The sequence below is a fragment of the Pararge aegeria genome, chromosome 10 (assembly GCF_905163445.1).
Source record: "Pararge aegeria chromosome 10, ilParAegt1.1, whole genome shotgun sequence".
In the NCBI taxonomy this organism is placed as follows: Eukaryota; Metazoa; Arthropoda; class Insecta; order Lepidoptera; family Nymphalidae; genus Pararge; species Pararge aegeria.
Genome location: NC_053189.1, coordinates 15,111,410 through 15,126,187, shown reverse-complemented (window position 1 = coordinate 15,126,187; position 14,778 = coordinate 15,111,410). Strand labels below are relative to the sequence as shown.

The following is a 14,778-nucleotide window of genomic DNA, read 5'->3' as shown; positions in this document are numbered from 1 at the left end:
AGTCTTAATTTAGGCCCTAAATCCCTTTTCTCTTTAAAGAGAGAAGCTCCAAGAGAGAATGAGATATATAGATTACCTGCAGCATCCTGCTCCAAAGCGACATGGAACTTATTTAAAATAAGAAATAAACTTTACAAAGTTATTTTTTTCTTTTTGGATTTATCATAAAATTGGGGTTTCTCGTGATTATGTACATTTTGACAGGACACAACTTCTCCTTTCTTGTTTGTCCTCGCTCTGGCCCGACATCCTATATTTTTCCGCCTTGAACATATCCAGTAAGTCGGCGGAGATTCGTTAAAGGAAAACCCGTTAAGAATCAAATTCTTTTTACCTCTCCCCGTAGGTACATAGGCCGCTTTCAATTCTGTAAGTCGTCAAATAATTGCAACTTAGAATCCTGAGTGTTTTATTAATGGTATATGTGAGCATCAACAATAGTAATATTAAACTCTTAAACAAGGGACATACTTTAATCTAAATACAATTATTTTTAAATAGTAGATAAAATGAATTATTTTTACTTAAACGTGTAAAACATTGTTTTTTACCGTTTCGATCCGTATATTTTCTATAATATTTTTCTCTTTGTTTTTCTATTCACGATTAAATTATATTTTACTTCATGTACTAGTTTTCTTCCCATCTTACGTCGTCTTGAATTGCCAAGTATTTTAACATCAACTTGCTGGTTATATTTACCAATTTATCTTTGCCTATGTTGTGTTTGTCACCTACTTTTTAGTTTTTGTTTTCGTTTTCTCATATTAAATCTGATGTAGTCAGCAGACAACTCATATTTATAAATAAAAAAAGCCAGCTAGCTAGCAGCTTAGCTTAGTACGGTTAGTGCAATGTAATCATAGATTAGATTTCTGGTGGGCATATAATTGTCGCATAAAAAAGGTGAATTATTCTTGAAGTAGTTTATTGTAAAGTAGATACTGACACGTACACTCGAAAATAAGCAGTAAAAAACCTTAAGCTAGTTATTTATTATTTAAATCCACCAAATCAATAATCTTACTTATAAAGTTTAATTTTAATTTAATACTACTAATCAATCTATTATAATAGCTTAATTCATATTTATATTATTATTTTTAATAATCTTTAGTTAAATACTTATTTAAGTTTTTAAATTGTAACCGGAGACAACGATAATGCTGTATACACCTAATATTGATTATTGTTATGGCACTAGACAGAATTTGTAATTCTAACACATATTTTTTTTTATGAGCGTAGTTACAATTAATTGCTGGTGTGTCTTATGAATAAATAAATAAATATACTCATATAAGGTCGACTATTCTACCTTAAGAGAGTAATCATTATAAACATTGTTTACGTATACGTTAGTTGAATAATTTATTACTCACTAAACAGTCTTACCTATTTATAGAAAATTTAATAATATAAAAATAGAATGAAATTAGATTCATTTCATTTCCGATGGCGCGTATCTTTTACATCACATTTATCATATTTTTTTTTTAATTATTATTATTATGGCACTGTATTATTGATGATTATCGTAAATTATAAACTGCTGTACCTGCTTATTACTATAAGAATTTATATGGAATAAGTAACTACATACTTATGTAGTAAAAAAATTGTGGCAACTACTTAATAGGTTCTATTTACACTAAGTTATTAACTCGACCCTTAGTATCAGACTCGCACACTCCCAGTCTTTTTTTTTCGAGTTACACTCGAAATGTATCTATGAAATCATCGTCAAAATTTACCTAATGCTATTCGTCTTTTCGTCTATTTTAATTTAGTAAGAGTGAGCTTAAGCACCAGAAACAGATTAGGTCCAATTCACTCTACCGTTACAGTGTTTCTGTATAAATTTATCCGTTCAAATATAATATTGCATACCCTGGTGAAAACCCTGTGCACGCCGGTGTTTAGACCATGTGGTGAGACATGGAAGAGACATTGCAATCTTCGGATACCATTGCTACCAAAAATGCCTGCATGCACGAACAGAAAATAATAGATTGTATCGCCAAACACTTGACAAGAGTTGTTAAGTTGTTTTTTGCTCACTGGTTCGGATAAATTTTGGGAATAACATTAAGAATAACGGTTTCGTTCTTTGTAATGTCTATAACCGGTTAATATTTTGGAACGGTTAGTAAGGTTACCTTGTTTAAGCGCTAAACTGGGTTGATTGACTGCTCGTGTTCGATCTCGCGCTTACAGCAAGGTCGAAAACGGGCTGTCCGCAAGGTCTTGTGTTTTTCTAATTTTATTTTAATTGCTTTCACCCATTCATAACCTTACTTGTCGTCTTGCAAATGGAGCAGTTTGAAATAATGTTTCCAATTCAATTTTCTCGAGTGAAATCTTAATGACTAAACCGATTTCAAGTCCTGTAACGAAGTCCTGTTCAACTGTAACGAAGACACTTAGGAATGGTTATGTCTCTCATTAAACAGTACAACGTCAGAGTCAATAGTATAAATGTGGGATCGACATGTACCCGTTGTATGACCGCAGCGCCAGCGCGTCCTTCCGTTCGGGAACTCCATATCTTTCAGGTACGTGAACCCTCCGGCAATAATTTTCTCTTTCGGGTCCTTGCTGCTACTATTAAATCGGAACTCACCGATATCAGCGAATGCTAACAAACAAAATAAGATTGATTTTTAGCTGATCACACATGGCAACACCTTTCAAAATATTTCAGGTGTCTTTAGCTATGGTTGATTTTATTTCTGGAATTGTCATGTGCAATCATTATAGAAAAATAAAAACAGGTTCAATTAAATTTACAAAACTTTCTATTTCTAAAAGAAACCTTACATTTTTAGAAGGCAACCTAATGACTATAGAAAGTAGTACAGTAGTAAAGAATTAAACTAAAGCCGGCTTTCAAAGTATCTGCATAGCAAGAAATGTAGATAAAATGTTTCAAAATCAATTTTCCCGAACGAAACCTTATTTAACAGATTTAAATATAAAAAATAAATATCGTAAATTTATAAAAACATACAGAAGAGATAAAATAAAAACACAGATAATATAAACATATTTAATAATATAAACCTTAATGAGTAATACTCTTAATAAAATCAACGAAGTCTCAATATTATAGTTATCAAAATATCAAAATTACAGAAGTATCTATAGTAATATTGTAAAGCCGATTGTATAATTTAATAAGGAATGTTCAGTACGAAATTATTACAACTATTAATAGTTAATAATAAATTGATAGTGGTCCCGAAGGTAAGGCACTTTTTTTTCACTTAAATTTAATGATCGATAAATATAGTTAACGCCATATAAATATATTGACATGTTATTACTAATAATAATAAGTACCTACTTTATTAATTAGAAAAAGCTTCCATAACTAAATATAATAATAATATTACATATTACACAATATATGCAACGTGACGAATACTGTTTATATGGTTTACCGACAATATGTATAATTCAAGGATGATTCCAAGGATTATTGATATATATTATATATATATTTATATATTGTAAAGGAATTATCATTGTATCATATATATTATTGTTAACGTATATATTTCAACTGTAATGCAAAATTCCAGATTATTAATTTTACATAAATTTGACACTAACGTTCTATGCTTACTTTAATAAAAAGTGTAGTAATTAGCTTATTTGTCACAGGACTTTTAAATCGATATTTATTTAAAATTAATTATTTAAGAAAATAAAACATTACTAAATAATAGTCTACAAAACGCACATAAATATTTCTAGATCAAGTCTCACGGGTGTACTCATTTAACAACGTTTACGCTTTTCATAAAACTTCTGTATCAACCCCATATAAAACAACGGAATCGATATTATTTCAAAACTACATGTTTAATACAAACGAATTGTTTTATATGATTAATACAAGCACCAGAAAGTTAATCCGAAAGGGATTGGTCATGTTTATTTATTAAAATAACTAGGTGATATTTTTTACTCAACTAGGCTGATAAAAAAACCGTCAGATGGTAAAAGGGTATTTGGAAAAGGTTACTGATAGAGAAATAACTAAAGATACAACGCATTAATAGAAAAGTATACGGTGGCAACCGAGGCTTCAGCTGTGCTTTCATTTAAGGTCAATGGAGTCACGGATTGCAATGTTAAAAGACAAAAGATAAAGGTCTGTGCAATTTTTGACTCGACGTTTACACGCATCAACATACGCGTTTAAACATTATGTCAAATCATTAAAGGGCTGAAAACATATGAAAACTTCAATATAACTTACTATTGCAATCAATATACAATAATCAATTCTCTATGTTTGTGGTATCCTTTTCCAAAGCACCTTGTATGCATACTTAAAACAGTATATAATTATTTCAAAAGAATCAATATTATGTTGTATCGCATAAAGATCACCTAAAGAGCATATTATCTTTTAGACATATAGCATAAAAACACTGTCACTTAAAAGACCGAAAAACTGAACCTAAAGAGCATATTATCTTTTAGACATATAGCATAAAAACACTGTCACTTAAAAGACCGAAAAACTGTTACTAGGTACTAAGTTTATTTTTATTGTGTATAATTATAACATAACCACTCCAATACTAAAGACGTAATAAAATTTGTTTAAAATCTATTAATATAATTTAAAAATCATGTATGCTTTTTTAAATGTTTTTTAAAAATATAACAGTCACGAGGCAAATAAGACTTACGCATCATTAGTAACACATTCAATTATTGCATTATACATTTTAATTATACAAAATCTATTTAAACATCACTTGCTCTATATATATATATATATAGAGCTATTTATATATACTATAGTAATAACTTCTAGGATTACATATTACTTCAACGATTTATATATATATATATATATACGCACTTCCTTGGTTTCTTGTAATTTTTGAGCGAACACAGAGAACCCTGATTGTTTTAAAAATCTAATTTAAGTTTATATTCTCATAGATATCATGGTATATTTTATTTGTGCAAACCATTATAACCCTACCTAGAATATAAAATGTTTTAAAAATATATCAAGCAGCCGCAATAAATGCTCTAATTACTGATAAATAAAGTCAAAATATTGACAATATATTTAACAATACTAACAACTTGTATATTTACTTGGAACGTATCAAATGAACTGTAGGAATTAATATATGATAATTAAGTACTACTGGAATGTACTTATACGTCTGGGCTTTTTTTTTTAATTATCTGTTATTTTGTAATAATTATTATTCATAACTGTGTTAATTAAGTGGTCAAATCAATAGTCATTCAACATTGTTCTGTAAACAAGCGATCAATTTTGATTTTTTTGCAAATAGGCTATCACACTACTTATCGTATAGCTTAGTTTGGCGTTTTTCACAAACCCAAAAGATCACGTCTTTATTAGTTTAATCCACTGGGTACTGGTATGTTGTTTACGTGTCTCCAATTCGGTAAACCAATTATGGAACGATCATCATTTATTTAATGATAGGCCGATTTAGTTATTTGATCAATAATTTTCCATTCATATGCCTGGATGTCCAATTTGACATCTATTCATACAAGGACTGCAAATTTCACATCATGATGATTAGTTGTAAATGTTATGATTGACACAGTATGCTTACGATAGTAACATAATAAAACCTATGATTTAAATGCCTTCCTATAATAAGTGCGCTATTAAGGCTTTTACTTCAAATAATAAATATCGTCTAATAGTGCCAGTACAAAACTATAAGAGTCAAAAGCTTCAAATCAATTTTTATGTTAGGGTAGCGATTTTCAGATTTTATTAGTTAAGTATTAACGGTGTCTAGCGTCTTTTCAGACTGCCACTTTCCACTAGAATCGAAAACCCTCCCTCAGTTCATTTACATTAGTTTTATTGAAAGAGTTTATCGTGGTTTGAGAAGCCTCACTCACTTAAAAGCAGATATCACTGACACTTTGCAGATATGGCTGCAAGACTCTGATGGCCCTTATACAGACAAGCAATTTTTTTTAGTCCCTGACACAGTTCTGACGGTGTTGACCCCGATATGTCGGAATATATATTAAACATGGAACATTTATCCCAAACAAACTCATAAATCAATGAAGCATTCATATTAACTACATAAGATCCTATCTAACTAAGAAAAATAATGCATCGTTTTGAATGGAAAATTTACAAATGTGTCAAATTAAATATATTATGATACGAGAAAGCAGAAAACATAACGAATCAAGAAAGTTTAAAAACTGGGCAGTCTTTTTTGATCATAACAGTTTATCGCTTGAAGACGTTTCAGAAACGTCAAAACACGCGAAACAAATTTTTTTTTGTCAGATTTTACACATGTTAAACAGCCAAAGTTGGCATCACAAATTGAAGTGACCGATGAGGCACAGCTGTCAATGGCCGCTTCAAATTTTGCGACGAGAAAAGCATTAATACAATGCGTTCTCATTTGTATAGCAATATCTATATAATATCAAGACGATGGAGCTCTCGGAGGGTGGTTATGCATACCTTTAACGGCCACAACATTAGCCCCAAGCATGTGTATCCTTGCTTTGCAGTTAGTCTTCTTCGATGTGCAGCGCCAGATCACTTTGTCCCTCAACTTTGACTCTTCGCAGAATGGAAACGTGTTCACCATCATAATAACTTTGCCGCGCCGCGATTTCAAATACTTGATGCCTGCGACAAATTAAATTGTCAGAAACGACAGATTATTTTAGTAAGCCAGTTTTTCCCGCCACCTCAATAAAATTAAACGTTTTAGCCGGTCGATATACAGCATACCATGAATTCCTAAAAAATAATCCAGTCCATACACAGTAGCTGGATAAATTTAATTCATCAGTCGATATTTCTTGTTATTATTTGTATTGTGTGTTTGCTAAGAATCTCTGAAAATGATTTCCCGACTGCTTTACAAGTTTTATGAAATCTCCATCTCCAGTGAACCGGGGAAATAAAACTCCAATCATTGATTTAATAATTTATTTAAGATTTTTAAATGTAATATTTTTAATCTTGGGTCCTGATTTCCAGGTCCCAAGATTAAAAATGTTACATTTTAATCGTCACAGACCAAATAAATATTTGTAACGTAAAAGACTCCAGTATGAAGAGATATTGTGAGCAATTAAGATTCGACTGCAAGTGAGGATCAGATCGTAATCAGATTCCAACTATATGGACCAGGCGATTAATTGAAATCAAATAAAGTTTGATAATTAAGTATCATCTTTATACAATAAAATACAACCTGCGCTGTTACCTAAAATAATTATTGTAAACCTCTTTCTGCAAAATAAATTCTGATTTGGATACTAAATAAAATTTTATTTGACGATACATGTAAATAGACGAGAAGTATACTTTGTTTCTCATGAGAGAAGTGAGCTGAAGAAATCTACCCTTATACATCCGTACTTACGTATATCCTTGTCCTGCGATATGATCCTAAGTTTCCTAAATAAGTAGCTATTGACACTATCGAGCGAAGTGTAATATAAAAGGAAAATTTTATTTAAATACACTATTAAAATAAAACTATCGGTTATTTATAAGTACAATTTAATGTTTCACAAAACATACCCCATACAAGAACCCAAAAAATCTTATTAAATATATTGGTAAATACAAAATTACACTATAAGATTTAAAGGTATACAATAGTAACAGTAAATGAGGTAGATAGATAGATATAGTTAGTGTTGATAAGTTAGATCAACCGGGCCCTTAAGAATAATGCCTCATCAATATGAAGAAAGTTTTAGGGATACGTAATGTAAATGACATAGTCGTAGTATATACTATCAAAAAGTCAAACGTTAGTCAAACTTTATGCAGACGAAAGCACAAAAACTTCCCAGCTTTTAAATAATGAATCGTAGGCGAGTTTTTGATTTCTGTCAAAATAAAAATCGTTTATAAAACATCGCCTACGATAAATAAGACGGTCAAAAAGCTCTCTCCATGAAAATGAGACATAAACCGAGGCGACAGACATTCTTCAATTCCAACATTATTATGAACTACATTTGAGATTCACAATCAACAACAATTATTATTTAAAAATACTTACGATACAATTAATACATAATTGATTATTCTACATAGACAGAAATTAAGCTATAGGTACACACATTAAAGACAGACTTGTTCCAGAATAATCAGAATGAGGGTAGTTAGTGTCTGCCCAAAACATGCCATTGCAATCCGCCGCATTCCTATCGTGACTGCGATTCGTGTAACACCAAAACTTAATAACGTGTTCGTAAGTAAGTTTTAAATCAATCTTAGTTTTATATATACCAACAGTTCGATCTCCTATGCATTATTTGGATCGATTTTCAACACTCTCTACAAATTTGGCTAAAATTTCCGATCTTAAATCTGTCGATTTTAGATTTGATGAATTATTATTATTAATCGCCTATAGGTGTTACACGAAATATCGAAAAGCTCAAATATCTTAGTACAATGAATATGTACCCTTAGGTTAATTTATAATAACTTACGTCATTAAACCACAAAAATTTAAGTTTAAAATCATTAGTTACGCTACATGGGGAAATCAAGATAAATAAATTATAAATGTAATACGTTAGTGGCGTCCATTTTGATGTTGATGTTGACGTTGTGACATCACGACATTATGAACGACATAGTTTACGTTATTTATACGCAACACACATTTGCCCTATTTTGATATATTTGCTATTTTATGACTTTATATATACAATATAATTAGTTGTTTCATAATATTTAAAGTGTAACTGTTTTAGTCGAATACTGCAGGATTTATGCCCTAGCCAAGCAGATAGATAAAAATTCGAAAACCAAATTAAAAAAAAAAAAAAACTTTTAAAATATCTAAGTTATAAAAGATATAAGAGAACGCAGTTTTTGCTGCATGGATTGCACGCCACTTGCGAAATGGCGCAAACATTACGGGCAACTTAAATATTAATAAGAGAAGGATTTTCGACATTTGTTAAATGCAATAAAAAAGTCAATAAAAATTTAAGGTTAATAGATAAACGCTTTTCAGTATTCGGGGGTAGATCTATAATCCACACACGGGTTAAACATTCAAACCAGCGCAAACAAATATGTTGGCATAATTATATATTATTTCTCGTTACAGTGTTGTTAGAAATGTATGTGCACAAGCGATTGGTTGTGTCGGTGTTAACATCCAAATCGAGCATCGTACAATGACAACAATGCAGTGCTTTCGGATTGGCTGACGAGTTTCATGACACTATATCAAACATTATGCAACCTCTAAGTGTCATAAATTCCACCAATAAAAAATAATTACGATTTATTATCAGACTCCAAAAAATCATGCTCAATTAGTTTTTATATATTTATGATAGCCTCCCATCTCCATCAAATCTGATCCCATCGGGTGTACCGTCAGGTTGGTCCCATGTTTTGTTGAGGATCTGATGAAGCTGTAGGAAGATGGAGGATGAAAACTTAATAAACATAAGAAAATGCTTCTTCAACTACATTATTTTGGTCTACCCGTGTGGGAACTGGAATGAACTATCTGCGATCCTTTAAATAATTTATATAACAAGATATACTTGTATGGCCTGATTTGTGATTAAATTGTGATTGATTAATTGACGAATATTGTCGTTGACCTAGACTTTATTACTAAAACCAATCTATATAAATACGTCACTAACACTACAAGTCCGATTGTCGCCACGGTTTCACGTATTTTCTACGTTATTTGGCGTATGATGCATTTCAGGTACAATAGAACATGTCAAAAGTTTCATTAAACCCCGTATTTATCAAATTTTAACAGAATATAGCTTTAAGATTAGGTGTTCCCGAGTTTCTAATTTCTTTTGACTTCCTATCGGGAAACATCGCTTCGCTAAATGTTATTTTATATTTCATTATGACAGAAATATGTCACACCATTTGACATGATCTATAACTAAACCTAGTTTAAAAGTTTATTCAACTTATAGTTCACGCATACATTAGACCCCGTAGTTACTAAGTTATCATCTAAATAACAATTAAAATTAGTCAAAATTTGTACTTATTTCAGAATCTTAAGAGTTAAGTGGATCTAAATAGGTACTCGTTGCAAAAAATTAATTCGACAAGCAACAAATCAATTAAAAACAATCAATAAAATATATTTAGACAACAGTCTCAAAGTGCCTATTTATATTACAGTCAACATCAATCGCTCCGAGTAAGTAAAACTATGCAAAGAGGTAGATGAGTTTTATCCATAAAGAGGTAGTAGAAGTCGCGCCGGACCCTGCGCGGAGTACCGCCCCGGCGCGTTCTAGCCTAACGTAACCTAGCTTAGCCTACAACACCTTACTCGAGTAAAGCTTTTGAGTATTTATTCGTGTATATAAAATTGTATAATTAAACTAATCTGTAAAACCCGTATAAAAAGTGAAGAGGTAGTTGATTGAGCTTAAGTACTTAAATCAATCCTAAGGAGCAGAGCAACATCGACTGCAGTCTGCGCGCCTCGGCGAGTGCCGTGCAAGAGCAAGCGTTACACCCGCAGGTAGGTACCGACAAGAGGAACATCTTTGATAGTACAATCGTTTCTGCGAATCCTTATAGATAAAGAGGCGGACATCTAATTGTCTAAGTAGCAAAATTGAAACTTGTAAAAGTTAAATTTCTCAAAATAAAATTAATATTTCTAAGTACAGTCGAGGGATCCTTATTGCATTATTCCGAACCGAGTTCGCGTTTCAGTCGCCAACGCATCGTCGGCGGCGCTCTGCCGCCCGACCTTACCAACGCACCCGTTTCGATCGCAACTTCACCACGGTCCTTCTCGAATTCTGGCTCTAACCTACCCAATGTGCTAGCCAACTTGCTTAGTGCCGTTACAGGGCTACAAGTACCCGTCTCGATGGTGCTGCCCGGATGGATCGAGCCGAATTTGAAAATCAAACGTTAAAATGGGCCTAGTTCCGGATAATAACCATCTAGCTAAAACTTCACATCAATACATGCTGACATCCTATGCACCCTTCACACTGAAAAGGCATTTCGCGCTACGTATTCCGCACTGTGATGTTACCGACATGCGCGCCTGATCGTGTGTTCAAGGGGTCTTCTTAATACATTCAGAAAGATCTTACATACATAATAAACATCTTTAACTTCCTATTCTTTTACATAAATAACCCACACCTATACGAATAACATTATAGACTCCGCAAAGACTGCCTAATCTAAAACGTCACGATTCACGATGTATTTATTCGTTGACGGGCTGTATTTCACTGGTAGTCTTCACACACGAAACACCACATCTAATCCTGAGGTTTTACATACACATAACCGTTCGATAATCCAACAATGCCATCGCTTTATAGTATACGCCATCCTATCCCCATATATCCTACGTCATAATATAATAACTATTCTAAAACATAAATTACTCTAACATACGTGTGCAAAAGGCTCCGAAAATATCGATTGGTCGATATTTTATCGTCGTTTTACTTTCGTGAATCATACTATCTAGTGCGCTCAAATCTAAGAAGAGAGCCAAAGTCGTTTTTATTAGCAAGTTTAAGTTTAGTCCTCCTCGTTACAGGGTGTATCGACCAGCAGTGGTTTTGCGGTGGAGTTATGCTGAGCTGCTGGAGGGAGCGCGTTAGGCGACTGCTGAGAGCCAGTGCCGGTGGACGCAGATACTGCTGCGGTGGCGTTGGCCGTAGCGTTAGCGTGAGCTGTTGCGGCATAAAGAGCCAGAGCGTGCTGTAATTGGAGCAGCTGATGATGAGGATCCAACGGAGCTGGGGCGCGATGCCCGCTCTGATGCGGAGTGCGTACGACGTAGCGTCCATCAGCGAAACGGCGGACGTTTGGTGGAGCGTGGTTGTGTGCAAAACGGGAGCGGACAATGCGCTCGTAGCCTTCTGGACCCTCAGTATTGACATCGGCGAGGCATCGAGACGTCAGCCTGGACGAACAATACCATTGTTTGCGTCCGTGTGCCAGATTGTTTTTCAAACGGAAAGTATAGCCTCGGTGAAGTAGCAATCTACCTTTGCCCGCCCTTATAAAACGTGCTGAAAAAAACCAAATACGTTAATACATATCCCGGAAATATAGTTTAAAATACAATGAACAAAACTGACCTTTGTTGATTATATAACCTAGTAGTTAAGATCAGTTTTATTCAAAGATAAAAAAAAAAACTACCTACTAGAGATAAAAACCAAGCATCTTATTATACTAATTAAAAACGAATATAATAATTAGACATGTATATAGTATGAAAATATAAGAAGGGTCAAATAACGTAACACTTTGAGTACCATATTTTATTAGTAGTTGTTACAATGATTAGAATGCCTACTAAGTAAAGTTTATACAACATCACTGATATACAATATAGTATTCTCTATGAGAAAAAATTTGATGAGCAAAATTTGTTTGGCACAATACAATAAGGAATTTAACATAATCACGCTTAGAACCAGTTTCATCAAAGCATGGCACATTGATACTTGTACATTTACTTAAAAAGAATTCAACAAAGTATAGGGGAAGCACGTAGAAAAAAAATATAACTAAGTAAATTCAAATATTTTCTAATTTACGAGTACATGAGCATCAAAACCTTACAGGGAAAGTTCCCTAAATTTCTAAAATCTTCTCACACATTATAAAGTTTAAAATTTGGCATCAATACAGCTAAAGATCTTACTAATCTGAGATCGTTTATTTATTTACTAAAAAACGAAAATAACGAATATCTACCTACTTCAATAATCAAAATACAAAACACTTACCTACTTATAATGACTAGTTGAAAACGAGTAACAATATACAAGGCATTTAAATTTAGTTTTGTTATATTCTCACTACACCTTCCGATCTAAGTCCTAAATCGAAAAGGATCGGGAGATGTGGCGAGCCCTTATTGAATACATACAAACCCGTTTTATGTAACCTAATTTATTTAGATATATAATTTGAGATTATGGAGTATTTTGTTCTCTTTGTTATTTGTATATATTATTCTTTGAGATTCCTTACATAAAATAAATGATATTTTAGCTCCCGAACCGTGACACAAAAGTTTTTTGCAAACACACACATTTAATAAATAATCCCCTTATTGAAAACTGACCCTGTTTAGAAACAAGATTCTATTTTTATGTAAATATATTTCATCAAGCATGGAATTTGCATATAATTATCAGCAGATAACTTCATTCTTTAGATTACGGCAACCAGTTCAATTCAATTTTGGCACCTTTAAAAATTGGCAACTGGATATCTTGTCGGTAGCACAAAAGACCATTAAACTTAGTTATCTATTACTACATGTTCCTACCTTAATAAGATATGACAACGCTTCAAGTACATGTATTAGTTTTTATTGTAAAAAATCAATCAATCAATCCCTAGCCTTTATTTTCTGATAATTTTAACACATCTCGTAATAGGGCCCAGATTCTTTACGGAATCGAAATATTAACTAGGTACGTAATTTATTTTATTACGAAAAAAATTTACACAGCAAAATGCACGTAACAATTTTATGTTTAAAGTTGTGTTACGGTTAGAATGTAGATATAACCCGGGCTAGGATCTGTTAAACGCGAGGTAAAATTAATGCAACGATTTAATTTATCGCATAATAAGACAGATCGCAGCCATGCATTTTACATGAAAAAGTGAACATCCAGCAATTGTGACGAGTCTAGCTTGCACGCCTTCATGTAAAGTGTGTTTCTCCGTTAAGGATTTTGTGCCCATAGCTAAAGTTTTCAAGGAAACAGATGGTACAGTTATTCTGCAATTATACATGGAGGAGCAAGTATCATAATTTCACAGCTCCATACCATTTCAACAGATTAACATAACTTCAACATTTGTTAACTTGAATAACACGGCTGTGATGCATCAAGACACAACGGTACGACACTTAATTTTAACCGAAGAGCGTAAGTGGCGACGTTCATTAACAAATTACTCTACTATTTTACTCTAGTATCTAACAATCCACGCATTGGGGTCGAAATGATCAAAGTCAAGGTTAGGTATTCGCGGAAGTAGTAAGGGCGTAGGCGGTGACGATGCAGGAGGCACAGGTTGTTTGATGGTTGTTCGACGCCCACATCGCCCGGCGTGATTGTGTTCTCCTATGAGCTTGTGAAGCTTCCCTTTCTGCGTGTAGGCCTTACATCCGCACCCGCCCATGGTGCATCGCCAGCGGACTATGCCTGAGCGCATGGTATGCGCGGCGTAGAAACTCCTTCCTCGAACCCAGAGCCTCGGCCGACCGCCGGGGCCCACGCAAATTCGAATCAAATTATCTGAAACATTTAAATATTGTAGGACAAATTTTACGCTAATGTGTACTTCTGTGGATCGCAGCTGATCGCTCGCGACCCACGGAAGTACTTTTACTCGATAAAAACCTAAACGGTTGAGCTATTAAGTATATATAGGTACCTTTTATATCCAGTATTTCGGCAAATACTCGTTTGGTTATATCAATAGATTTGATATGACTTAAATTGTATATGTATTAAGAATTATAATAACACTTATTCATCGATGCCTACAAAAAGCCGATTGTGCGAGAAGTTATTAATCTTATCCAAAATCAAAGAGTACATTTACAGTAGGCCAATCCTTATCAACACGGTACATTACAAGACTATATTTTTAGTGTTCTCTTGGAACTTATTGTGATGTGAAATAATAGTTTTTACATGCATAAATTCATTTCTCGGGCGTGAAGCAAG

The 14,778-nt window shown here is 33.1% G+C and overlaps 1 protein-coding gene across 47 annotated transcripts in view; it reads right to left on the bottom strand.

Moving 5' to 3' along the window:
* LOC120626775 (protein tramtrack, beta isoform) overlaps nt 1-14,778 on the bottom strand; it is a 548,009-nt gene that overhangs the window by 512,426 nt on the left and 20,805 nt on the right. Inside the window, exon 5 of one of the 47 annotated variants that reach the window (XM_039894477.1) lies at nt 11,573-12,084. The exons of 45 other annotated variants lie outside the window; for them this stretch is intronic. In XM_039894477.1, the coding sequence (XP_039750411.1) occupies nt 11,588-12,084 (497 nt within the window). In that variant the 3' untranslated portion in view covers nt 11,573-11,587. Of the gene's footprint in view, nt 1-11,572; nt 12,085-13,999; nt 14,344-14,778 lie in introns of those variants that run through there. One more of the 47 variants, XM_039894487.1, reaches the window with a different exon arrangement.